This window comes from Equus asinus, chromosome 27 (genome assembly GCF_041296235.1).
Source record: "Equus asinus isolate D_3611 breed Donkey chromosome 27, EquAss-T2T_v2, whole genome shotgun sequence".
NCBI lineage: Eukaryota > Metazoa > Chordata > Mammalia > Perissodactyla > Equidae > Equus > Equus asinus.
This window is the reverse complement of record NC_091816.1, coordinates 23,540,119-23,568,118: the sequence shown is the minus strand read 5'-3', so window position 1 is coordinate 23,568,118 and position 28,000 is coordinate 23,540,119. Positions and strand designations below refer to the sequence as shown.

Below are 28,000 nucleotides of genomic sequence, written 5' to 3'. Positions count from 1 at the left end.
AAGAAAAAGAAACGTTGAAATTAATACCGGTAAAAGAAATTAACAATCCAGTAAAAATCATTGGGCAAAGAACCACATGCATTTTGTTTTGCAAACATTATCTCTGTTCTAAACTCTGAGTACTTCAAAGCTACTATTTTTTTAAATTTTACATTGCATTTATTTTTACTTCAATTACAATATCACTCATTAAGTAGAATATATAATTAACATTTACATATCAAACACTGATTTTTCCCCTCATTTATATTGCAAACATGTAATTTTATCTTATTATTGCCCAAGCTGGACATGAGTTTCTAAATATCAAATTAAAGGGTCAAAAGGTATCTGCTTTATAAACAATGAATGCTTCTCCAAGCATTAAATCAAACTACAGATGCTTAACTTTCCATGCCTAGTGTTACTGACCATATTTAATTCCTGTGTTAGAGATCAATTTTTTATAGTTTGCCTCTTTTTTTAACTTCAAGAAAGTATAAATGTATCTGCCATATTATAAATTTTCAAATAATTCTCTAGACTTGGAATTTTCTCCGTATTGCCATTTAAAAGTCATTTTATATTCAAATATGAAAGAACTATTACAATATGTTACATTATTTTGCAGTAAGCTGTGGAAAATTAATTTCAGTACATTATAATAAATTGATTTTGATAATGCAGTTGGAAAGGGGTTCAATGAGATATTTACTATCAGTTTTATTAGAATTACACATTCAAAAATCTTCTATAACTTATGCACATTTGAGGTAATAAATTTGTATTGCTTGGTTCTACTATACCACAAGGTCAACTTCACCTAGAATATTCGCAAAGCCTTCACTTCGGAAAGGACTTCAGGGGTCATTCAGCCCAACCTTCTGATGAAAATGAGTTGATGAATGCAAGACTTTGATTTTTAGCTAAAATATTTGCTATACATTCTTTCCAAATCAAAGGAAGAAACATAAATGTGATTCAGCACAGACTACATTAGAATGACTCCAGCTCAGGTGAGTTAGAGAAGACTAAGAAATCTTCAATCTTTATAATGGCTAATGGATTTTATCTCCAATGAATTCAAAATCAGAGTAATAAAATGGGTACCATAAGTAAAAATAACTTTGAAGAGTTGTGTGTGAAATGTTTCCTAGACTCTGCTTCCAGGACTTGATGGAAGCAGAAATGACTGAAATCGTCAATTGCTTAAGTGATGATGAGGACTCTATAAAGAAAACAAACATCACTTGACAATACAGAGCACTCATTAGAGTTCTGCTTTGGGGCACTCAAGGAGAGAGATTTAATAACCGTCTGGTTGCCACATACTCTTTGTGAACAAGGAACAAGTTTGAGGACTTGGGGGAATGGCAACGAAAGGGGAAGCAGCATTAATAATAATTATTATTATTTACATTATAATTATTTGCTTGAGAATAGGGAGTCTTACTCTTAGTTTGATAAAACTGAGTTCATAAAGAAGGATGTGTGGGTATGTGCTGGAGATGGAGGTGAGAGGAGCCAGATGCTTGGAGGTGAGAAACAGAAGGACACTTGAAATAAACTTCCTGTAATTGATAGTTTGCACAGGGCCAGTTCTGTTTCTTCTTACTGGTGACCACATTGGAGATTATGGAACCATTCAGTGGGATAAATATTAAGTGCAAGAATCAGAGGATAGTCACTTTAGGCTCAACAAGGGGCTTCCCACTCCTCCTCTACTGGGGCCAGGGATTTCCAAATGATGGTGATGTCTCCTGAAAAGCTCTGCTTAACATAGTAAATATAAGTGTGTAGAAATTACAAGAAAGGAGAAAGTACAAAAATGACCATGGATTAAAACTTCAGGATGAACCCATATTTTAATGAAGCTTTTTATGTTAATGATTAAAGTCTACTTTTAAATAGGTCTTTTAAGGATATTCAAGTGTACAACATTTCAGTTTCTTTAAAATAAATCCAATAATAGATATTTAAAAAACTCCCAGTCCTGGTTTGCTATTTTATTACAGTGCTTTGGATGCACTGAAAGATGAAAACCTTACATGGATACTGTTCACCACAGCCTTGCTTTTATTTCATCCCTGCCAGGAAAGCTTAAGAAAGGGGGGGATCCATGTGGTTTGGAGCAGGTAACAAAAAGTATGAAAGCATCCTGGATCCATGTCAACTAAAGAGAATATAAGTAAAAAAAAAAAGTTTAACAGGTAAATGACACGGCAAATGCATAGGGAAAATGGTTTTGCCCAATATCTTGAACATTATTCATTATCATTCACTTGTGAAAGAACAGAGCTGGAATGCTAGCCACCAGAGCCCTTAATTTCTAGTATTCTTTGGTAGATGGTCATTGCTTCTCTGAAAATTTAGGAATGAATAAATGGGATAGATTTGTTGTTCTCTGGCAGTCTTGCGTGTGACTATAAGTAGGGTCTTTGAGAATTAACAACTCTACTCGCTCTTCACTAGTCCACTGAGCACTCTCTGAGTCCAGGCAGAAGGTGGTGGACACATGTTAGACAAGCTATCAAGGCATTTTTGGCTTCGTGTTGGGATTGGACTGGATGCCCTCAGAGGTCCTTTCCAACTTTATGATTCCAACATTGTGATTTTTATGTTGCTGTGTTTGTGGTACCTGTTACATCATAATCTCTATCCTTAGGTTTTATGTAAATTGCTTTTAGCTGATGTGCTATATTAGACATATAAACTGTACTTCTCTTGAAAATCATGATGATTTTAATTCTTATAGCTCCTCTCTTTAGAGGGCTCAAATGTTTTGTAAGAATTAATTTAATCATATTGGTTAAATTCAAGTCAACTAATTGAATGCCTACTGTGTTTCTAAGTACTGCGATAAGACTTCATTTATTTTCTTCATTTACTTTCATTTAATTCTGACAAACCCTTGTGAGTTTGGGAAATGATTAAATTCTGAGAAGTAGGAAAATGATAGACAAATCTTATTTAAAAATTTTTTTTGAGAAAGGAAATGAGAGGTACTAACAGATGAATTTTCCTAAGGGTATAAAAGACACAGGTGGTGCTGGCAGGACCCTCTCTCTTGACACAGTGGTCTGGTCACCAGAGCACACCACCCTTGTCAATGCTACTTTAGACAGCCAAGTGTTTTTGGTAAAATAAAATATACTTAGAAAAGGCTTGTTGTATCTCTACAGTCACTGTTGTGGTTCTAGCTGAGGTTGAAAACATCACTGTGTGCTATCACTTGTCTAGTGGGACTTTACTTCTGTAAAAGGAAAAGAGAAGGACTCGTTTAGGTGACAGCTGATGACTAGCAGCTCATATTGACTTTCTGATCTCAGTGGGGAGAGAAGGAGGCTTAGAACCTTTTGAGAAGGTAGTCTCTTACTTAAAGGCTGTTCTATTTTAACAATATCTAATGCAATAAATATTTATTAATCCTCTTTTGATTCACAAAAAGACACTGTGTCAAATAAATTCTTATGAAGGCAACCATATAACGTGATTAGGCATAAAAAGAGGCTGCTGTCTTTCTTCAAAATGTAATTAAAAATTCTTTGAAAAAGGGATCATACCTATGTGTCTAATTAATACAAAAGAGATCTATTTTTAATGTGATAATTAAATCCAAAATTCAAAGGACTTTGTTCTCGAGAAACCTTACTCCTTGCGATATAGAATTTAAAATGGCCCAGAGTCACTACATAATCTTATTGCTAAAGATTATTTCACCTTCCTAAAGTATTAAATCTTTTCTACTATTTTGATTTTGAAGCACTAAATCTTTTCTATTAAGTTGAGTGATATGAAATTGCTGATGTTCAAGTCTTGCCTCTCCAAAATGGCCATCTCTAGTTCAATCTAATATTAGTCCTTGGCTGGTTACTTTCATAAATAATACCATTTGGCATTGTTGAGTCAGTGTCACATTCACTAGCATGCACATCAATGGTCCACATCTGAGTAGCCTGTGCTAGAATTTTACTTGGTTGAAGTGTCAATGATATTCATGGTACAGGCATTCCAATTACATGATGGCCCTGGACTTCATTTTATTTAGTTTTTATTTCTTTCATTCTCACTTCCCTTGGGTATCCAATGTAAGCACATTGATAGTTTTTCTAACATTTTTCCTGCTCATACACACATGAGCAAAAATGTACAAATACATATATAGAGAGATTTTTTTTTTAACCAAACTGAGATCATACTACATACATTGCAATGCAACTTGCATTTTGTTTTAACTTCATATATTATGGAACCACCTGGCCCGGTATTTAAACTTGGGCATTGAAATCCACTTGTGGATTGGAGGTGGTGGACAGGAGTGGGAATCTACATGTGGAAGCTGGTTTTTTCCCTCAACAAAGCCGGGTAGTTTAGAATCACGTGGCTTTAAAGCCAAAGATATTCTGAGTATTTAATTAACTACTAAATGTACGTGTGTAAAAGACACTGATTTGCACAGTGAAAAAATTATTTAAACACTCTCCAGCCCTTTCCCACTCTGCTCTAAAACCCATAAATATTATAAACAAAAAATAAGTAACCTTCAATTAACAAACCAACAAGCAAACCAACCAACCAACCAGTCACCAAAAGGTATGGGTATATTTCAGGGTCGAGAGACACTGGGGTTGAAGTCATGACAGACATTTGTTGCAAAGAGATCCACCTCTGAGGAGGCTGAAATATCACACTCCCAATTGCTTTCTAGAGTATGTTTATACCCATGGGTGCATGTTAGTCTTAATTGGACCTAGATGTTTAAAAATATGTATTAAAAGGGGCTTTGCTAATTGGATTAAAGGAAGGTTTAAGGTCTCTTTCAAAACTAATACTGTCATTCTGTTTGCAACCTTTGGGGAAGAAGCAAATTCATAGTCAGTTTCTTGCAAACCCCTCTTCCTGCCCCACTGTGCCCCCACTGCCCAACAGTTTTTAGGTAAAAAATAACAAAAGCACCTATGAGTTATCTTAATTAAATATTACATTCCTTTAGTTCATGAGATACAAAAACTTAAATCGTTATTAACACTTGTAGTTACCCAACACATTTTTGGCAAGTGACTGTTGTTTTTAATTAGATTTTTGAAATGTTTTCTACAAGATATCAGTTTCCTTTGGCTTTTTTATTTTTAGAACATGAACAGTCAGAAGGGATAGGCGCTATTCTTGAGACAAGAAAAATAAGAACTTGTGCATTAGAAAGGTATTCATAGCTACTTTCATCAAACAACCAAGATAATTCTGGAGAAAGAAAAAGGTCAGATAAAACCATTCGAGTGTGACATTCTGTGAGTTAGTGATAGTGTACCTGCAGCCAATAGGTTTGGAGAACTTTGAACTCTCTTCACAGATGTTAATGTAACAGACATGGCAGCACGTTTGCGAGCACACCCACCGCTATCTGGAAGCAAAAAAATGATATAGCAGAGGCCACAGCAAAGGAGAAAGCACATGCATCATCATGCATTTTAAGTGAAATGTGCCAGACATCCATGAGAAAGACGAACAGACAGAATTAGTAACCATGGAATACATCTGCAAATTTCACACCCACCCCAAACTGAAAGAAACCAAACCAAACCAAACACCAGGGGTCTGTCTTAGAAATAGATGCCAATGCTCTAGTAAAAAATCAGATTTTATACTTCACATTTTATGGTTCTCTTTAATGAAAACACAAGTATAGAATTCAACTTTTTTATACCATTTAAATTCAACTGTTAAATTTATAAGCAATCTAACTAGGTTTTAGAGTTATGGCTAACCTATATTTCAGGATTAAGAGCTATGGTATAGTATACTTTTGTATCCATCAGTTAGGTTTTACTGTAGTCTAGCTATTAGGATTCCTGAAGATAGCTTGAAGCATCTCTTGAAGTAGAAGTTATAAACTTATATAGACATGACAAATTTGACATGTAGGATTCATAAAGAAACATATAGCATTATGGAAATTCTATGTCTTCCCATAGTAATTAGTTATGGAAACAAGTAGCCTAATGGAAATCAAAGATAATATTGATATGCACACTATTGAAATGACCAAGTTTAAAATAACTAGTTTTTATACTTTTGAACAACATGTATATGATGATCTATATATTTACACTTATGCAAATCACAACACGAAGCAAAATAAGTGAAAAATGCATGAGCTATTTTAATGTGATATGAGAAGTTTAGAGTAACAAGTCTACTAAAATTGGAAGGTTAATGTTCTATTTACGAACAGATTCCAATTCCATTCCCACATTCCTTTGTATATGGAATGTGCATAAATAGTTTTGCTCATTCCCCTGGAACCAAAACAACTTAAATTTAATCTTTTTTGAAAGTTATAACAAGAAAGAGAAATAATATAACCACTAATATGATAACATAATCATTATATTTTGCCACATGCGATTTTTATTTTCTTTCTTTTTCTTTATTTCTTAAGAACAAAAATCGGCTGCGTTTATTGGACATGAGGGAATTTAAGTGTTCGGAAGTTTAATTTGAATTAAGTATTGGCAAAATACAAGCAGAATGGTTCTCATATCAAAATATAATTTCTTAAGTGTATGTTTGAAATATCAATTTCCTAATGCAGATGACAATTAAAACAAAAAAATGAAACAACATAAGAAAGTAAGTCAAATAAAGCAAAGACTATAAACCAAAGACCAAACATACAAAGATATGAATGGTAGAAACATACAATAAAGATATCCTCAAGAGAGGTACCAATAGGATTTTAGCAAACTCTTCAAACTGGAAATAGCTCCAAAGGATGAGTGTTTCTGATAAAATGGTGGTAATGTTATTGGCTATGCCCTATATAGCAGCTGTCAGTGATTTAAAAGGGTTGTGTAGTCCAGGGTGTTGAAAGTGTTAACTGATGGCTCTCTAAGAGATTTTATTTTCTGCTTCTTTTAATTCTGCACATGTGAAAACAAGCAGAGAGATGAAAAGGGAAAATTTCAGAATGAGGCGATCTAGAGTCACTGCTTAAACCGATGGTTCCCAGACTATGTGCTGAGGTGCCCCAGGCCACCCTAGTGGATTCACAAGGTTTTTGGGGCAAAGTTTACATTTTTGAGGAAACCACAGTGATATCTACCAGACATTGCATGAAGTACTAGCCTGAGGTAGTTCCCAGTTTCAACATAATAGATGGTACTATCTTCCTTTAAAGGATGTCATATTCTTGAAAAGTTGGGTTTTTGGTGATTGCTGTAATGAAAAGCCAGCACCTTGTGAAATAATTTTCAACCAGTAAATGAGACTGGTGATGTACAATTTACTCCTGAGGTCTGAGAAGTTTTGCAGTGCCCAATAAGCACCCACATCCCATTAGTAAGTAACTGTGGTTATAAAGAATGAAATAAAATGATTATTTAAAAAATTTAAGTGTGTTAGTTTTTCAAATTGCTTCTGAGTTGATGGAACATAAATACTTATTAAGTTGTTTGCACCTAACTACTTAATAAATAGAACTGTTTGGTGTTTCTTTTGGCTCGAGACCATGGTGAAAAATTACTGAGATATCCTATGTCTCTGTAAACCAAGAAAGTGTGAGAACCTCTGGGTCAAATAATTTCTGTATTCTAAGTAACTCTAAGACCTAGATAAAATGAAGGGATAATCCATCTTCATTAAAATTTAATAAAAAGCTTAGTTTGAAAAGTTGAGGCATTTGTATAATTACTGCAACAGAGAACCTATTATATTGTGTTTCTACTTATTTATGTGTTGATACTTTCTGCTATTTCTTGAAGATATTTTTAAGATCTCAAAATGATGATGCTATCTTGCATACTTTAGGCCATCCTAAAGAATCCTAATGCTGTTCTCACCTTCACATTCAATGTAATTGAGTAAATCACATTCAAGGAATTATTCTGTGTATTTCTTTCCTATCTTCCATAGCTATGATTTGCCTTAGAAAAGAATGGGTCACAAATTATTTTTTCATGTTTGTATTCTAGGTATTTTAGTGTGAAAAATGAATCACATTTCCCTGGGCTTATTTGTTACACATTTGACTAAAAACGAAGAGCTGATTTAAATTAATCTTTTTTTAACATTAGTGACTTTGACATTTAAATAGTAATGTATACCTTTAATTATTGATTGGTAGATAATGAAGACCAATTTTATTTATTAGGTACTTAAGAACTAATTTCTATTTCATTTTATAGATATAGGACAATGCTTTCTTCACCTTCCTACAGCAATATTTGTATATATTTTAAAAAATGGTATGTTTTATAGCAACATTATAGTATTACTTTGGAATTTTAAACAAAGGGTTCCAGTCACTTCTAATCAATTTTTGTATGTGTAAGTTTGAATATCATATTTTACATGTATATATATATGTGTGTAAATTCACCCATATAAGCAAAATAACTATGCAAATTAGAATTCTACACAGAGCCAAGCTCACTCTTTTTAAATGAGAAGAAGGTTATATTCATGCTTCTATAGCAATAACTTGTCTCAGGAACCCCAGAGACCTAAAAACATTTACAAATTTCTATTTGCCTACACTGCCATTAAGGATTTAATTCTATGACTAAAGGATTAATTATTGAATGCATTTTTCATGAATATGGTATATTTAGTATAATCTCTGATATCTCTGTCATAACAGGATTATAATAAATAGGAAAATCAGCACTCCACAAAATGAAGGATATTGGGAAGTTATGTTCAACCTAGGTTGAGAAGATGCCTCAGAGCAATTAGTCAATATAACTTCCTCATGTGGACATCTTGCTGGAGTGAGTGCAGTTTCACGACATGACTTAATCATACTTTGGCGGTGGCCTCTCTATTCCATTTGCTTTCTTCAATGTCCTCTGCCTAATAATACTTCTTCTTTCATTTCCCATGTCTAATTCCCACATCTCCAATTGTCCAAATGCCTACACTTGGTTCATTTACAGGGTTATAATTTCTCTTGATTTCTAAGCCTTTCTTGTATATTTTGGTTGCCTCCAATATCCTCGTCTTGCCTGTTGCTCTACATGTCTACGAGTTGACTGCATTCTTAGGGCCAGCTGACCTGGAGTTTTCTGAGGTCAATTAGAGTAGGCTTCTGCTAAGGAGCAGCCAAAGAACCACTGAGAGCAGCTCATGTCTCTATACTTGATCTAGGGGTCTTACCAGTGGTTGCCAAGCCTCCCTCCAGGCACTTTGATAATAAGAGACAGCAAAAAGGCAACCAGCTTTATGTGAGAAAATATCTTGGACGATCCTTCCTCTTTTGCCATGGGGTGACTGGCTAAAATGACTTTCCGGTTGTGGACAGGAAACAGTATTTTTTAAACACAAAATTTCAGTGGGAAAGTTGTTTTCTAGAATGACTTAAAATTGAATATGAAGATTTAAGGGGGAAAAAGGTAAAAAAAATTACAAGCTAAAATATTTCCACTACGGAAAAAATTCATATGTACACAGCATGTAGGACAAACACTTTTACAATTAATCTGTACACAATACAGAGTTCAGAGTCAACAATGATAAGGTATTGGAGATATTGTTCTCACATCTAAAAAATATAATGCTTATGACTTTATGTGTATTGTGTCCATGGATTAATTAAGCTGATTTTGTATGAAGCTCTGGCACTGTATCTGCTGACTTTGTCAACAGAAAGTATTTATAGAATGCGGAACTTTAAATATTTTCTACTAGAGCAACTTGCTTCTGAATTTAGCCTATGTTAAGTAAGACATTTCAAATGTATGCATCAAATGACATGTAACCTCTTCCTAGGGTTTATAGGAGTTAATTTCAAGATATGATTACAGCAAAAGGAAGTAAAAGTAGAGAGCAAAACAGAAAATTCTACTTTTGATGGCTGTAAGATTGGAGCAAAACAACAAAGAAATCAAGTAATGAATTTAGACTATCTAATCAGAAACTCAGTATCACATTTAGGATCAGCAGAGTGCTAAACTAATGATTTAGGGCCATGATGATTTTTAGAGAGCTAGGCTGAAGAGTTTAAAACTAACAGAGACAGCATACCTGTATTCATTTTGACCTTGGAGGGTTTTTTATTAAAGTCTTCAGTTTTCCTGTAGAAAAAAAATGATGTATTAATTTGTTCACTAGCATGTGGAACAGAATATCATGAAAGCGTGTTTTCGTTTTTGCTGTCTTTGGTGTACCTGTGAGTTAATATCACATTGTCTTTAGTCTCATTTAAATCAAGAAATCTTGATACAGTGGGCAGAATTTATAATTCTATTCAAGTGAAATTTCAATTATCATGGGTCCTATGATGAAACATAAACTTATGTTTTTGTTTAATGGATGAAAGTAGAGGAGTTTTCATTGTTAAAAATTAAATTTCTTTCACAAACATTTACACTAACAGTTCTTGTTCTTTAAACCTGAAAGGATCATTAGTTGTTAAGTATCCACTTCCAGAATTTTAAAATGTAACCTAGTACTGTGAAATTATTACTTTACATTATTCAATTTATCTTATTTGAGATCATTACGTTACGTTATTCAATTTACATTACGTTATTCAATTTATTACCAGATCAACTTATTTCTGGGGAATATTTAATGTGTATTTTGAGCAAGTAGTCGAGGAAGATGAGATTCACCTATTTTATTGTTAAGATGAAGGAAATAAATGCTTACTATGAAGACACCTACTTCTCTTTCAGTATCAGATACCGTGCTTTTTCCCGATGAAGGATTTGATGTATGACAATTGAGATTAATTCATTAGAAATGGATGGTGGATGGTGCTTTTCATAGAAAAAATCTTTTACTATCCTGTATTATTTTATGACATGTGCGATGACTTGGTTCTTTCCCTGGCATATTCTCTTAGCCCATTTGTAGAGTTTCATATTTCTCCATACCCTAAGACCAAAGAGGAAGGACACGCTCCCACAAGAAGCAAACCTTCTAAGAGTGAGAGCTCTCTGGAAGAGGCGTTCTACCCTAGCCAGTTGGCCTTTGCTCCTGGTAGGGCCTGTTGTTAGATGAACTTGAACTTCACCAATACAACAACATTAGTTCCCACGTCCATGAGTACTCTAACATCTCATCATTTTAAAAATTTTATTTATACTTTATGGACCAGTAGGGATAGGCTTGAAATGAAATCGTCTGTCATGATCTGTCAAGAAAGACTTTTGATAAATACATTCTTTTTCAGTCTGTTAAAAGAACACCAAATGATCTTCCTGGCTTTCTTGTCTTTATCTGCCAGGGCTCCTGCCTTCTCCTCCTTTCTGACCATTTCTCCTGCCCTCAAGTGTTCTGCTCTAGTCATCATCTACCATTTTCTTTCAATATGGCCATTGAAGTTCACCTCCTAGAGAAAGGCTGGTTTTATTCATTACCACTGTGAAACTCTAATAATGAAATCGAAACGTGAACACCAGCTAAATATAATACCCATCTTCTCTCCCAGGATTGGGGGAGAAATAGTGAAATAAAATAGCATAAAAAAATACACTTAAATGATATGAGATACAATTATGAACCAAGAGGAGAAAGATTTTCTTTTGATGTGTAGATTGAATTATTAACACTTTGGTACTCAGTAAGTACTAAAGCAATGAACATACAGAATGAATAAAATCACAGTACTGATATTCATTCCAATTTATCTTGTAGAGCTATAAACTGAAAACAATACAGATGATATCCTTGTTATGTAGTGTTTTTGGAACACTTGATTGTGTTCAGTGTCATATTCTGGCCTATCTGCCCTGGAACAATACTGCAGTGTAGGAGAATCAGGGCAGGAATAATGCTTCCAGCTGCCATGTCCTACCGAGTTACCATGATGTTACATTGGCTTTTACAGTAAAATTTCACAGGCCAATGACTTTGAAAAGTGATGGAGGGAAACTTTATGACGATGAATCTTATGTCATATTTTTTAGTGTATACAATTAAAGAGGCACATTTCTGTATATATATAATGTCTTTAGAATACACAGAAAAATATGACGCATTGCAAAGAAACTCTACTGAAGGGATGCCAATGAAGCCAGGGAAGAAGGCAGTGGTCCGTTCAGGAGCCTTGAGAAAGCTCCATCAAATGTACTTATTTTAATCTCTCAGTAGCAAAACTCCTAATAAGTTATCCTTAAATGGACAAAATAAATGGAAAAGCAAAGCCTCAGGGGATGTCTGTGACCAAGAAGCAAATGCTAAAAGAAGAAGGAATAAACAGTCTCCAGAAAATGAGGACTCTAAGGACATTTCCCAAATTCTCCTTTATCACTGCTTTTCAGAACACTCAGTATTCAAAACTGTTTTAAGTTTTAAAACTGAATGACAAAGATAGTGATGGGCTGGAACAATACGGCTTGATTAAGAAAACATCAAACAGAAGGAAGGTTAACTGTCAGAAGACAAAACTTGCCAATATAAAATAACGGTGTTTTTATACCAAGTTAGAGAACTTATTATCAGCATTTGCTGTTTGAATTCAAATGCAATTTACAAAATATCTGACACCCAGAAAGTAAAATAGGATTAACAGGAACAAAGAAAGGCGCCACAAATCCTTGAGCTTTTCATCTTTAAAGTGATGTATCCTGTTACTTATAATTATAATTTGTGAGGTTTTTAAACTTCACATTGTTTTAGATGTCAAAATGTGAAATGACTAACTTCCTAATCAGGCAAGACATTTTTCGAGTTGTTAAAAGAAGAGCCACAGTGATTGAGTTCTCCAGAAGAACCTGAAACCAAAAGGCTTCTTGGGTGACTAATAAAAATGCATGATTCTATTTCCATTATTTGTACTAAAGCCATTAACGAATCCACAACTGAGAACTCTCTTTAGACAATTTAAACCAAAGCGAATCTAATCTCTCTTGTTCTGTCCTGAAAGTGTCTTTGATTGTGCTTATATAACAAGCACAGATTATTGTGGAAAACATCAAATTCCTAAAGTGTTTCCATGCTACCAGAAGAGACAGTATTTCAAGTATTCTCTTAAATTGGAATTGAACCAGGGCCAAGAGTATGAAAATTGACCATAAAATAAAGACTACCTTGAACCTCAGTAGATAATCCACAGAGCAAAGAACTGTCTGTGCATTAGAGTGCCAAAATGATTTTCAACAGGTGGTGTGGAGCTGTATTTACTTAAGTTCAGTTCTTGCCAAAGTTTTATATAAAAAGCAACTTGATATGTGTCCTAATTTGTGTATAGCAATGGATTTGTTTTTCTTATGGGGCAGAGTAGTCTTCTTTCCCAATATGCATATGGCAATAGATTGTGTTGGGTTCCATGCACGGGCAACAATGTCACTTTGTATCTATGGTCTTTCAATTCTGCTTGAATTTCTTTCAGTTATCAGACACATCACTTTTTTATGGGTCAGAGCAGCCTTTATCCCCCAAATGCATATGACAATAGATTGGGCAATTTAACTTTTGAATGAAAGTTCTAAGAAGATGTTTGATTATTTTTTCATAGGCACCGACATGACTTTGTGTCACAATCTTGTAATCTTGTACATAATCTTGTAATTCTGTTGGAATTCTTTTATCAAGCCTCCCATCCTGAAGAGGAACGGAGGCAAAATCCTTTCCTCAATTTTGGCCAAGAATTCTCTGTGAGTCATTTTAATTTTGTAGACTTGAATATAAGTACCAAAGCCATCTATAAAATTATAGGACAAAATTTTAACTCAGTTACTATGAGGAGCTGCCCAAAAGATTTTCCATGGAATAATTTTAATCCAGTCAATTGCTAGGGTTATTTTGAAATTAATCTAGTCACAGCTCATATATTGTTCAGAAGAAAGGACACCCAGACAGTCTAAGTGACAGTCTTGAGCGATGTTAGATTTGTTTAGATATATTTTAAACACAAGAATAAAAATATGATGCATATCAAGGTTATGAATCAGATTTTAACCTGAATTTACTTTAAAATGGGATTAAATGTACCACGCTTTCTGGATAAACTACCCTGAGTGGTCAATGCATTTCTCTCTCTCTCTGTCTCTCAGCCTGCCTCTCTGTCTGTGTCTCTCTGTGTGTCTCTCTCTCGGTCCCTCTCTGACTGTGGTAGGATTAGAAGTATTCATAAAATCCAAATGATATCACTTTTCAATTAAAGTCAAATGACTTAATTTAGATTGTTGACGTTTATCTTTATCTTTTCTATTGTATCAGTATGCTGCTTTGAAATTTTTACGGGAAATACCCCAAGTAGTTTATTTTGTCCTTTACAGTCCCCGAGTTTAGAAACATAAGAATCCACCTCAACCCCTCTTCTGAATGGTTTCTCCGAATATGACGCCAACTCAGAGACTCCTTTGCCTCTGAGTGGGTACAGATCATCACAGCCAATAGTGAGGGCATGGTTGACCATGCTCAGCCTCCACACAAGGACTCTTAAATTCTTCCCAACATTCCTGACCTAATGGTGCCTGAAGATGGGTCCCTAGTATTCAGGAGCCAAATTGCTCACAGCATTTATACATGAATGCTGGGTCAGAACACAGTCAACATCATTTCTAGGAATAAGGAGAAATTGTTCCCATGAAAAGTGAGGAACAAAAGAACATGAGGCCACTGATTATTTTCATAAGAATATACAAAGCGTTCTCTTAAATTATACCAAATCGCCTGATACCGGCAAAGTTTTCCTGAATAAGAGCACCAAATATTTTTCAAGAAAACTAGCAATTTTCCTTTTGAGACTTTACAGTGCAAGCCACTCAAAATTCTTACAGATTTTTCCTAAAGACTATACTGCTTAGAAGTCATTCACCAGGTAGATAATTCTCTTTCTGATGCTATTGCAAAGCTTCAGAATCTGTGAATCGCTCTCTTATTTAACTATAAAAGAATGCTGGTTTCCTTTCACGTTAAATGGTCATGTGATTTAATATTGCTCTGGTAGCCTCCTTTCATAGCATCTTTTACTTTTATATTGTAATACTTAATGATGATTATAGGATACATCTAAGTTCTTACAAATGCATCTTATTCCCTAAGATAAAGCCATTTGTTCAGTTCAATAGTACAGTACTAGAAAAATTCCAATCACTTCTATCATGTAAATCAAAAGCCAAATATAGTCCTAATGAAAATAAACCAGATCCCTAATGGGGGTCTGGCGAGCCAGGGGCATTATCAAAGAGACATGTGAAGAATGAATGAGTCTAGGAACATACGTTACAGGTGAACTGAATAGTGTTGGAAGGATGAGTCTTGGAGTCAGGCAGCCCAGCCATCTAAGCAATTTATACCAATGACATTATCCTTCAGCAGTAGAAACAGCAGCAGGATCAGACCTGCCTCCTTCCCCCACTGCAGCAAACCAGCCCCAAACCCACCAGCTGGCATCATCCCCATTCACCTACATTTCAAACATTTTGAGGCGGACTTTTACTGCTGATTGAGTCTTGAAAAAATAATCTAGACTTTCCTGCAAATACGCGTGGGACATTATCTTATAGCTTTAGAGTGAAGGGAGCCACCATGGTTTATTGGGTTGATTTGTATGTATTTTCCCATCTCACAATTATCTCACTCCCAACTTAGCAACACGTTGGAATTGGAAAGGAATTCTGCTTTCCAGGCAGCTTTTCTTTCCTCTTTAAATGGATCCTTCTGTTAGCTGAGATTTTTTCCCCCTCTTTGCAGTGAACGAGAGGAGACAGACTTAAATAGTTGAATCAAACACTTGCCTCTTACCCCAGCTAAGTCACTGCTACTGAACTCAAGGGAAAGTGACACTTAAAGGTGTTGACAATTAGCCTTTTTTTTTTTTTGCCAAGGAAGATTCGCTCTGAGCTAACATACATGCCAATCTTCTTCTACCTTCTTCTATTTTTTAGTATGTGGGCCACCAGCAGAGCACGGCTGCCAACAGAGTGGTGTAGGTCCATGCCCAGGAACCAAACCCGGGCCACTGAAGCAGAGCACGCTGAGCTTCACAACTAGGCCACCAGGGCTGGCCCGACAATTAGCCTTTTAAAAAACCTTTTCTATTACCTTTGACAGCTTATACCCCAAAGTGATGGTGGGAGGAAAGAGATGTCTATAAAATGTCACATAAAGAATTGTATGACAAATTGCAGTGATAACACTCTGATGACAGCTAGCCCTGAAAATATCTCTTTTCTTTCTAACATTATACCGAGTACTATAAATTTCTATTTTGAGGAACAAATCTTTCACCTTTTAAAGGAATCATTTACTTCTTCCTTCCTAATTTGGAAGAAGTGAAACTCTGTGTTTGCAGGTGACATGATAATGCATGTATACAAAAACCCTAAAGACGCCACCAAAAAACGGTTAGAACTAATAAATGCAGTAAAGTTGCAGGATACAAAATCAATATACAAAAATCAGTTACTTTTCTATATATTAATAAAATATCAGAAAGAGAAGTTAAGAAAACAATCTCATTTATAATTGCATCAAAAAGAATAAAATACCTAGGAATAAATTTAACCAAGGAGGTGAAAGACTCATACACTGAAAACTATAAGACATTGATGAAAGAAATGGAAGACACAAATAAATGGCAAGATATTCCATGTTCGTGGATTGGAAGAGTTAACATTGTTAAAATGTCCATACTATTCAAAATGATCTACAGATTCAATGCAATCCTTATCTAAATTCCAATGATATTTTTCACAGAAATAAAACAAACAATCCTAAAATTCATGTGGAACAACAAAAGACCCCGAATAGCCAAAGCAATCTTGAGAAAGCAGAACAAAGCTGGAGACATCACACTTCCTGATTTGAAACTATGTTACACAGCTATAGCAATGAAAATATGGTGACTAGTTAATGACACTGTATTGTATATTGAAATTTGCTAAGAGATTAGAACTTAAAGGTTCTCACACACACACAAAAAGATTAGTGTGTGAGGTGATGGATGTGTTAATTAACTTGATGACGGGAATCCTTTCACAATGTATACATATCAAATTATCATTATGTACACTTTAAATATCTTACAATTTTATATGTCAATTATAACTCTTATATAAAGTTGAAATTAAAAAATGTTAAAAGATACTTATGTTCAGTGTAAAAAGAATTGAAAAACAAAAGAACCATTTAAAAGAATTTGAACTTTGTTAAGTTCCCCCCCTCCGCCTTTTGTTTTCTTGTGAGGAAGACTGGCTCTGAGCTAACATCTGTTGCCAACCTTCCTCTTTTTGCTGGAGGAAGATCGTCCTTGAGCTAACATCTGTGCCAATCTTCCTGTTTTTTGTATGTGGAATGCAGCCACAGCTTGGTTTGATGAGCGGTGTGTACGTCTGCGCCCAGGATCCAAACCTGTGAACCCTGGGCCGCTGAAGCAGTGTGTGTGAACTTAACCACTATGCCATCGGGCTGGCCCCAAGTTTCCCCCTACTTTTAATTTTAGAACCTTTCATTTTAACTTTTATATATTGATATTACAAGTCATCTGATATAAAAGGAAATTACGTAATCTAGTTTAGTTTTGCATATATTATACTTAGAGTTTGAGTGGAAGCAAACATTAAATGCTGTGGGTAGGAATAGAGAAGTATCATTTTATGTGTGCTTGTCTTTTAAATCCCAGCTTCTGAAAAGGACCTTAGAGTAGTCATCTCGTTTTTGAGATTCAGCACTTGAGGATAAGAGAAATGATTGCTCCAAGATCAAATAGTAACAAGGTGAGACTCAAAAGTGGCTTAGCTCTCCTGACTGTTAGCGAAGGACAGGCATCTCCCCTTAAGGCACCTTAAAATGTCATTTGAAATCAAGATAATTCCCTTCAACGAACTACAATTAATTACAAGACCTTGCATTCAGCATAGTGCTTAATTCAGTACTGACTCATATACGGCAGGGTTTAGAGGAAAGAACGAAATATCAGGAGACAGTGTGGTGGAAGGCTAAACTGGATGATGAAGAAATAATGGCTTTTAACACAGGCCCATATATTTATCCTTCTAAGACTAAAATGGAAACAATGGTTGCTATGACAAGGATGCCTTTTGCCCAACTACTGCACAAGTCCAAACGGAAAGCTTTATTTTATTAATCCCAGACCAATACCTTTGGCTGTCTTCTCAGAAAACCTCAGCATTTCAAGTTAATGTTTGTTTTAACATATTTGCAGGGCAATGTTATTTTATGAAAAGACTACAGTTAAATAATCCTGCTTATTGTTAATTGACTATTAAAGAAACAGTCATACTTTTCTTCTGATTAAGCACACCTGCTTCCTGAACACCTGAACTAATGTTTATATAACTTAGCAATGTCAAAAGCTGTTGTATACTGCCAATATTAATATAAACTTGCGTTTTTAAGTGTCTCAGATATGAAATGGTGAAACTTACTTTGTGGAATTTGAAATTTTGGGGGGGACAGTGGTAGAAATTTGCTCCAATTTGGTCTTTTGGTCTTAAAATTTAAACAATACTTCTCTTACAAAGTTTATCTAGAATGAAAGTGTATCTTAAATCACTTCGCATACATTTTAAGGTAATTGGACTAATTTTAGAAAATTTAAGGAAGAAAATAATGGGCCAATGAGGGACAATATTAACTTTAAATAAATTTTGAATTTATTAAAATCTGAAATGTTTAGTATTTTTTGATGAAGAGTAGACAGTTTATGACACTATTCATTTGGAGCCAATGAAAAGGGGTAATAAACATAGTTATCTTTTATTTTCATTGTTAAAATTAATTCTGGTATCAGAAATGTAATATTATTATTATCATTTATATACTGCTATTTCTTTGGAATGCAAGAATAGGTCACCAGATTTTAGCTTGAAATTTGGCAAAATTCTTCATAAGATCTCTATGTTCTACATGCAAAAGTGTTAGGTGGAATCAGAGATGAATGAAAAATCATTTTCAGGAATGCCTGTCTCTCGCTGCGCATCTTCAACATTTTATTTTGGGGAAAAATAAGGTAGTATGGTTATCAATTCCACAGAAGATGTACACAAAAGAGAAGAATAGATAATAAGTAGAAAGATTATCTTGACAGTCTGAATTAAAATTTAACAGGGATAAATATGAAGTCCTGTAACTTGGCTAACCCAAGTCATTTCATGATTAAGTTGAAGAGACTGACTTTTCAAAACTTTATTTGAAATAAGTCTAGAGGTTTTAGTGGATTCTGAGTTCAGTGTGAAATAGTTTTTAAAAGCATCATTAAATCAACATAGAAATGAACAGTGGTTATATAAATCTAGAAAGATAATGATCCCACTTTTATAGCCAGGTTGCGGCCTCATTGGCTCTACTGAAAAATGTCCTCCTTTTGTGTTTGTCCATGAACCACCCTGGCATGGATGTGATTCCCCAACCAGGCTTTAGAGATTGTCACTGAATGCTGAAGGGAGGTTAGGCAAGACCACTGAGTGATTTGATGGAAAGACTATAGTGAGCTGCCAGGTGAGGTTAGCAGCAGTAAGAAAAATTATTCACACGTATTTTGATTTTATTCTTTTCTCATCTCAGGGAAATCATTCTAGTGGCTCTTAGGGTTAATGTTCTCAAATAACTCACTTGTATGCTTTGCATTGACAGGAAGACAGATGGATAACAGTTCCAATGAGAAGTTTCAGTATTCCCTTAAGATATACCTGAATTTAAGAAACATGATGTCCAAACGAGACAGTTTCTCAACGCTGGGTTTTTTACAATCTGGTTTACAGCTCTCATCAGAAAGAACATAAATGAGTCCATCCTAGAACTAAGTGCTTCAAGACTTCAAATTATATAATAAAATGAAAGTCGATATCTACTGCCCTTTTATTTAGCAGAATACCAACCCAAATGACCTCACTTCTAGTTCTTGACCCAACTCACATGTTTCCAGCATTCTTCATTTTTCATACCTAATATAGTCCTTCATACCCTGCCACTATTTAAAGCTAAAACTTTCACTCAATCCACCAAAAATAGGCAAAGAAAACAACATACAAATTTATACTTAAATTGAACATTGGAGAAGAGTGGAACTTACTTGAACAAAGATTTTGTTGTTTCATAACACTCTTACTTATTTGACACGGTGGCTACAACTAGAAATGGTTGGAAAACTCTTTAAGATAATTGTTGGGCATATTTTTACATATGTAGTTAAATCTTATTTGATCTGCTCTTTTATTAGTCTTTTTCTCCCCTTTTATCTATGGAAACAAGTTCTCTACTTTCTTCCTTTTATCCTGGACTTTCACTGCTCTTTGAAAAGCAGAAAAGATTTCTTCCTGACTTCTCAATTGCATGAAGACATGAAGTCTTTGAGGCAGGCGGGTTTCGCCTCCAGGGTCAACTGTGGTATGGGGTCATGACCTTAAAGACCCACCCTGAGCTTTGTGTTCTTCTGGACTCTTCTGTGCGACCTCAGGTCCACGGGTGGGAACTGTCTGCCTGGACATCCCAGACAAAAACCTGACACTTACTGACTTCAGTATCATTTCTTCCATTTTAATGGCAAGTAAAAGCATCTCCTCATTTCTGTTGCAGGATTTGGTAATGGAAACCCAGGAACCATGGTGTGACCATGTGCCATTATACTGATTCTAGCAAAAATGTTTGAGGGGAACAATCACTTTCCTATGGGACATAGAAAATTTCTAATATGAACTCATCACTGTTGGGATGTCGGCTGTCTACCTTTCCTGTGTCAGGGTTAAGGGTAAGAAAATGTAGCTCTGATTGGGAGGAAGCAAAAGGTAATGGATGGGCCAAAAAGTTAGCAATTTTCTTTCTTGTGGGAGTGGCCACTTCAGAAAAACACATATGTACCCATCAACAGCTAGTTAACAGCAGCGTCAAGATTCAACACCCAGTTTTTAGGGAACTTTCAGGTCCATGCTCAACATTCCCTTATATTCATCGTATTAAAGTGGGTGTCAGTTTTAAATCTTATGTGTGAATGTGTGCTTGGGAAAATCACTTCACTTCTTTGGGCTTGAGCTTTTTCACTTATAACATGAAAAGCTTGTTTTAAAAGTCAAAATGCATAAGGTCTTTTTGTGGTCTGAAATTTTCCTAAATCCAGATCCAAGAAGGGCATATTTAGTACACTAATACTTATTGAATTTTTACGTGCAAACTAACATGCTTATTGACATGATTGTACATGATATCAAACAAACCTAACTGGAAGCCAATATTTTAATGACTCATTTACATATTAGAATTCAGAAGAAAGAGACTTTTAAAGATCCCTATTTCTGATAGCATCAGAATGAGATGGATTTGTATTAACACGAGCCCAAATTTATCTTCTTCTTAGCTGCCAAGTTTACATAAGTCCAGAAATGAGACCAATAGCATTGTTTACATATAACATGTCTTCTCATATTATCTCAAGTGCCTTTTGACTGAGATTATCAATTTAGGATTTCATCTTGTCTAAAATAATATCCATTTTACAAATCTATAACAAAACAATTTGTATAAAAATAAACTTCAGTCAATAAAATATCATTACTTTTTAGAAGGCTTTTTTCATCATGGGTGGTGTAGTGGTGGTAGGGACATTGCGGATGACAAGAATCATTGATCTTTTTTGTTTTCCATTAGAGTTTGCAGTAGACAAGGCCTTCAAGACAGATAAGGTCATGAATGCAGTTTCACATTCCAAAAGTTACATTCTTTTGCATATCTCACATTTCAAAGAGTAAAGTCTATTGACCTTTGAGGAGAAGGCTAAGAGATCTGAGCACATTGTGTTCCAAACCAATATTTTCATTACATCTTCTTACTGGCTGAATTAGTCATGTCATCACTTGCTAAATTACAACAGCATGAGAAGGACAATGACATTTCAAGTTATTTTTCATGTGGTTTATTGCTGTTACAGGCTTTGGTTACTGTGGGAAAAAATTGGTATCAGTGTCACCAAAAATCACCAGTCTTATGATCTCCCAAAATTTCAGTCAGCCTGTTCCCTTTTCAGAAGTTTTGGAATTAGAATGTTCAGTTAACATAAATTATGCTTTAATATACTTGGCTATTTGTAAGGCAACTATGTGATAAATGTATATTTAATGTAAAATGATTGAGAAAGACAATCAAATTAGGGAGAAGTATGAATTACAGAAATATTTACAAAGAAACAATTTATTTTCCTTCAAAAATATCGATTAACTCTAGGTCCAGGAAATAATGCCAAAAATGGGCCCTTCAGAGTCCTATTTTAATGAACACATAAGAATGATTTGTAAATATGACATCAATTTACATGTAGTAAATGTTTCAAAAAAGGTTTATCTTATGTAGTTTAAGAATTTATGCTATCATTTTGCTTAAAAACCTAGCTTTTATTATCAAAAGTATTTGGCAGCCTAGACCCTCACCGAATTATCCCATTTTCTAAATTGGTATGTCTAAGTTACAATTCAAATATAATTCATATTTATTTTCCAGTTTATGTTGGGCTCAGGAGAGTCCCCTTTCCCCAAACCTCACCCCATTCTTCCAGCATTCCCTACCTCAGAGAATGGCACAATTTATTCATTATTTAATTCATTAATCAAACTTTTTGAGAGCCAGCCATTGTATAAGTAGAACCTGGGGTTTATCCTTAACATTTCCTTCTCCCTCAACTCTGCATTTTTTTTTTATTTTTGGGGCGGGTTTTTTGGTGAGGAAGATTGGCCCTGCACTAACGTCTGAGCCAATCTTCCTCTATTTTGTATGTGAGACACCTCCACAGCATAGCTTAATGAGTGGTGTGTAGGTCCGCGCCCAGGATCTGAACCGATGTATAGCACACCCTGTCATGAGTAATCTTGAAAATGCTCATGTATAGTATAAATACCCTAAAACACATTTCATATAAACTTCCTTGCATATTTTTTATCACAAGCACAAAGCTTTCTGGAAATTTGTTTCAATGGGATGACTACTGTTTTTGATGCTGAAGATATCACTGCTTGCTCCGCCAACCCAGTAGTGGCAGTTCTCTGATGCACTTGTCCCAGACATCTCTGAGTGCATCATTCTAGAGTACAATCATAGGATGCTCCAGGCCCATCTTCATTCCCCTTTAAGGAGCCTGGGCTTCTTTTATGCCTTTGCGCTAAGGGCACAGTTAGGGCCCCGGTGGCTCTCACAGAATCAGGTAATGAGTTTAAGGCAAAGGTGACTGGTAGTCTCACTTCCCAGAGGAGGAGATGCTCCCAGGTGAAGAGCAGAACACTCATCAATCAGTAAAGCAGCATCCTCAAAAATGGATGACGTTGTGGCAAACACATTAAGCACATCTTTCCTTATATTTATACGTTGCTACGTAATAACTTATAATAAGTAAATTTGGTCAAGGAACTATATTGTCACAGTACCCATAAAACACAAAGACAGGAAGAACATACAGCATTTGTTTACTTTGCAAGCATTAAAGACATCATCAGAGACACCCTTTTTTGGCTCCATTAATTTCTTGTTTCTCCTGATTCTGAAGGTTTAGTCTCAAGAGGAAGAATGAGCCATCAGGTGGATGAGTCATATTTTAGTTATAATCACAGGAACATTCAAAAATGAAATCATTTTATTCAGCTGAACGAACCTTATAAAAAGTAAATTACTTCATATACATTTGGCAAAAGACTAATTAGCTATTTTGAGTTTTTCCTGGAATTATTTCACCCATTCTTTCCACCCTCCATGACGCCTGCTTCTCTCTCTCTCCTTTCCCAGTGCATTCCTGGCCATGCTAATAAAAAAGGAAAAGGAGGAAGAAATATGTGGTCTTCACAACCTTCAAATCATTAAGGCGAGGGAGAAAAGGCCCCACAACATTCATCTTCTAAAAGTGAGCATCTTTTGAAGACACGAATAAAGTACTTCCAAGACAGTCTAATATTATCTTTATCATTGCTTTTATAAACTATGTTTTAAAAGATGAATTGGAACATTATTTCTGGATTTCAAACTTCAGCTATATCTGTATCTATCTCTGTGTCGTGTATCTCTCTCTCTTCTCTTTTTCTCCGTGCAGATTTTTCAATATATATCAACACTTAAAATAAAGTTGGAACTGATTCTGTATAAACTTGAATTCCTCTTCTTCTGTTTATCAAAAAGTTCAATTCAGGTCTTCTTGTGAACCAAAGAACTCTTTAGCTTTTTTTTTTTTTTTTAAATAAAAGGAAACCAGACTTACAATAAAGGAGGTTACATTTTGCTGAAACTAAACGGCAGGATTCAAAGAAAGACTAACATTTTGTGTTAGGGTAGGGATAATTCTTGGTGAATTTTTTTCTCCAATTTTCTAAGTGTCTGTGATGCATTTTGTTATTTTTTAAATGAAATTAAATAAGCATATAGGTAGATAATAGCACATCCACGCACCTGCATTTAACAGACTATATTCCTGTGACAGGGCAAAAACAATCGACCTACTACTTCCTGACATAAACCTTCATGCTCCTTTAATATCTTTGATTACCTCGAAATCCCGTCTCCTCTATTGAACCCCACTCGCTTGCTTTTGGAAGTTTGGTTCAAGCTGTTCATACTCCGCAGCCCAGCCCAGAGACCCACATCTTTGCACATTTCTATGTGCTGACCACATGTGCCATTCATCCGACATGAATCATAAACTCTCTTAAAACAATTGGGTAAGACCGCTGTTTTAGTTAACTTTTCACATTCATTTCCTTTCTGGCTAAATTATAAATATTTTGAGGGGACAGACAAAGTCACCAAAAGTTTTTGGCCTCAGTTTCCTCATGTGAAAAATGAGAAGGACCAGATCTCTAATTTTCCTTAACTGTAGCATGCTAGGATTCTTCTTCCCGGGACTGAGAATCCCCATTATTATTTTAGCTTTGCTTTCACAAAACTTTCCCAAGTCTAGAGATCTTACAGTCTAAACTAGAAGACAGAGTGCTCCCTCAGTCCTGAGGCCCGTTCGCTGAGGCTGCCTTATTGTTCCTCATCTTGAGACATAAAATAACACCATGTTAGTGGCAAAAAGGTATGAAGTGTTCAAACTTTTTACCTATGTCATTTTTTGTTCAACAGGCGAAAGGGAATTTTTCTATTGCCGATTGAGTGTGTCTGAGTTCTCGTGTTTTCGATTAGATCTACATTTACCCCAAATTTTCAAGACGGACTAAATGTGTTTTTTTTATATTTACCACGCAAGTTCTTTCCCACGTGATGGCATGATGCCCGTGTTTGCATGATAGTCATGAGTTTCCAGCACTGAAGTGCTTTTTGTTTTTGTCTCTGTTGTCTGTGTGAGATACACAGCTGCGTTCACGCTGTAGGAGCTCCCGTCTTAGCAGTGAACGGAACTTGAGTCGTGAATGAGCTGTGGCTGCTGGTGGCAGAAGTGAGCCCTCGCCAGTTTGTTGTCCACACTGTGTGGGAGGTGAGTGGGTAGGCAGCCACTGGAGCTGCAGAGAGAGGATGCTGCCTGATGGAGCTCAGAGACAGCAACCTCTTCCGGTGAACATCGATGGGCCTTAAGAGACACAAAACTGAGTCATAGCTCCATTAGTAAATTGCAAGGAAGTACGTCCAAAGCATTATAAGGATCCTACTAATGAGCTATTTGGAATTGTTTTGAAACCAATTTAACGCCTTCTACATTTAAACGAGATAGAATTGTGTTACAGATCTAGACAACTTTTTACTATAGATATTTAGTTTCTCAAATTCAACTAGAGTAATTAGTGGAAATTTACAGGTCTAACCAATGTTTGAGTTCATATGGTCTCTTGCTGTACATCATCCAAATGAGTTCTAAAAGTTAGGTGCCTAGGGAAATTGCAGAGTTAGATGTCCTACCATCCTGGTTCCATGTTTTCACCTCCCATCATCTTTTTGCATGATTTTTTGTTTCATCACAATCGCATCTACACTTCTCCCAAGCAAACTCCCAAACGTATGTTGGGGTTTAGGCAATCATACTTGAGGCAGTGGCAGAACAAGATATGAATGTGTTTGAAAGAGCGGCTATGTAATCGCAATGACAGCTATTTGAAGATTCCTGAATTTACTTCTCAAGCCCTGAACTGTCTTCAGACTGCTAGACTTGGAATGTCCACTGCCTATTCCCCGTGTCCACTTGGATGTGCACCAGGCACATCAACCTGACCTCCCATTCCACCCCACCACCTATCCCCTCCTCCTATAGCATCTCACTTCTCTGTAAACAACATCCCATTTCGGTTGCCCAGACCAAAAACAACGACATGATATTTGACTCATATTTTCTCTTACATCCCTTACCCACATTTATGAGCAAATTCTACTATCTCTGCCTTTAAAATATGTCCAGAATCCAAATACTTCTCATCAGCTTCTCCACTACCACCTTACACAGTCTAAGTCTGACTATTTCGGTAGACTTATGATTGGATCCTTTCGTCCACTTATATCACCTGCATTCTACTGTTGCCAAAGTATTCAGAATGAGGTCTCCATAATCCGAGAGAGATCACTCATTCTCCTTTCAAAACCCTTCAACGGCCTCCCGTCTCCCATTTTGCAGCCTGCAGGGTCCTCCATGTCCTGGGCCCTCACTGTATCTCTGGCTTCATTGTTACGACTCTCCCTCTCTGCTCATTCTGCTCCAGGCTCGCTGACCACCTCACTGCTCCTTGAACATGCCAAATCCACCACTATCCCAGAGTCTTTGCCCCTGCCTGGAACACTTCTTATATATATCCCCAGCTTCCTCCCTTAGTTCTTCAGGTCAATGCTTAAATGCCACCTGTCAGAGAGACCTTTCCTAACCACTCCATATAAAACGCCTTCCTCCATATTTCCTTTACACTTAAGAGTTTTTTCTTCAGAGCACTTCTTACCAGCTCTCATCTTACATGTTTGTTTATTATCTTTTCCCCACCATAGGAATGTAAGCTCAGAAGACCGGGGACCGTTATCAGGAGAATGTGATTCAGAGGCAGGAAATTCAGTCATGAGGTGGAGCCTCCAGAGAGGTTCCACCTACACACCGGCATCCTGTGGCTCCAGACAGAGTAGTTAGGGGAAGGGATGAGCATTACAAACTGCTGAAATCAATCATTCTTGTTTTTCCTTTAGGAAATGCAAAGAAGTAGTCAACTTTACCAACTTTACCACTTAGGAGCTATGGGAAACGTTGTTGTGGACAAGAGAGCAAGAGAAAGTCAAAGAGTGGAATGAGCCAATGCTTTATAATTTGATCAGTAGAAACCGTAATCATTATTATTTGCTAATTGGTCCATTGCCGTTATATTGCAGCACTGCACAAATGAATATTGCCATAGGTTCCTGCTGGACACCATTATTTGCCTTTGTCGTTTTCTCACGTGAAACTAGACAAACAATCAGGATCTGACTTTGGACTCTGATCATGGGCATTGATTCCAAACAACGCTGATGCAATCCAGTGAAATTTGCAATCACCACCACTCCTCAAGACCTTAATTTTCAATTCTATAAGTGGCACAGAATAGCCACCATCTATCATAAGGATAGTAAGAAAATTGCTTTCTTGCTGATAACAACTTTCGTTATTTAATTGGGCACGTGGTTGATTTCCTATCTTACATTTAATTTCCTTGAGTTTTGTTAAGACTATGAGTGACGAGGTATTATAAAAATAACACATTTGCATTTTAACAGGTTGTGTTTAATTTCTTTCCAAAGGAGTATGCCAAATGGGATAATGGGAGGGGTCAGCAGGTTGGAATGTGCAACATTTTTAAGCAATGTCTTACAATGGGCCTCAAAGCGTACGAATGGTCGACCAACTAGACCTCTGATTCTATACTTGGTCTATACCAACTCTATACTTGAGTTTCATGAATAAACTAAGCTGGCATCATATAGAAGAATGGCACATTGCACAAACAATGTTTATCCATCTTTATTTAAATTTGCTTTAGGCTCTTCAGCTCATCAGCACACAGAACTTATAACCTAAAATTTTAGCAGAAATATGTTTTACAACAGCAATAATTAACACAATCTTTCTACCTGTGCATCTCAAATCATTTAAAAATTTTACTTATGTCATCTTCAGAATACATCATTCTATGAAAAGATAAAG

General features: G+C 35.8%; 1 protein-coding gene and 1 long non-coding RNA gene across 30 annotated transcripts in view; one reads left to right on the top strand and one right to left on the bottom strand.

The window, feature by feature from the left end:
• Window positions 1–28,000, bottom strand: part of SORBS2 (sorbin and SH3 domain containing 2) — a 207,377-nt gene that overhangs the window by 89,508 nt on the left and 89,869 nt on the right. For 24 of the 29 annotated variants that reach the window (XM_070499873.1, XM_014855789.3, XM_014855796.3 and 21 more), the window contains 2 exons: window positions 10,000–10,049; window positions 5,288–5,380 (listed from right to left, as the gene is read on the bottom strand). The exons of 1 other annotated variant lie outside the window; for it this stretch is intronic. In XM_070499873.1, the coding sequence (XP_070355974.1) occupies window positions 5,288–5,380; window positions 10,000–10,009 (103 nt within the window). In that variant the 5' untranslated portion in view covers window positions 10,010–10,049. Of the gene's footprint in view, window positions 1–5,287; window positions 5,381–9,999; window positions 10,050–28,000 lie in introns of those variants that run through there. 4 more of the 29 variants (XM_070499882.1, XM_070499884.1, XM_070499885.1 and 1 more) reach the window with 2 other exon arrangements.
• Window positions 3–28,000, top strand: LOC139042268 (uncharacterized). Its single transcript, XR_011498795.1, has 4 exons — window positions 3–995; window positions 20,467–20,638; window positions 23,650–25,330; window positions 27,010–28,000. It is a non-coding gene; the product is annotated as an uncharacterized lncRNA (long non-coding RNA).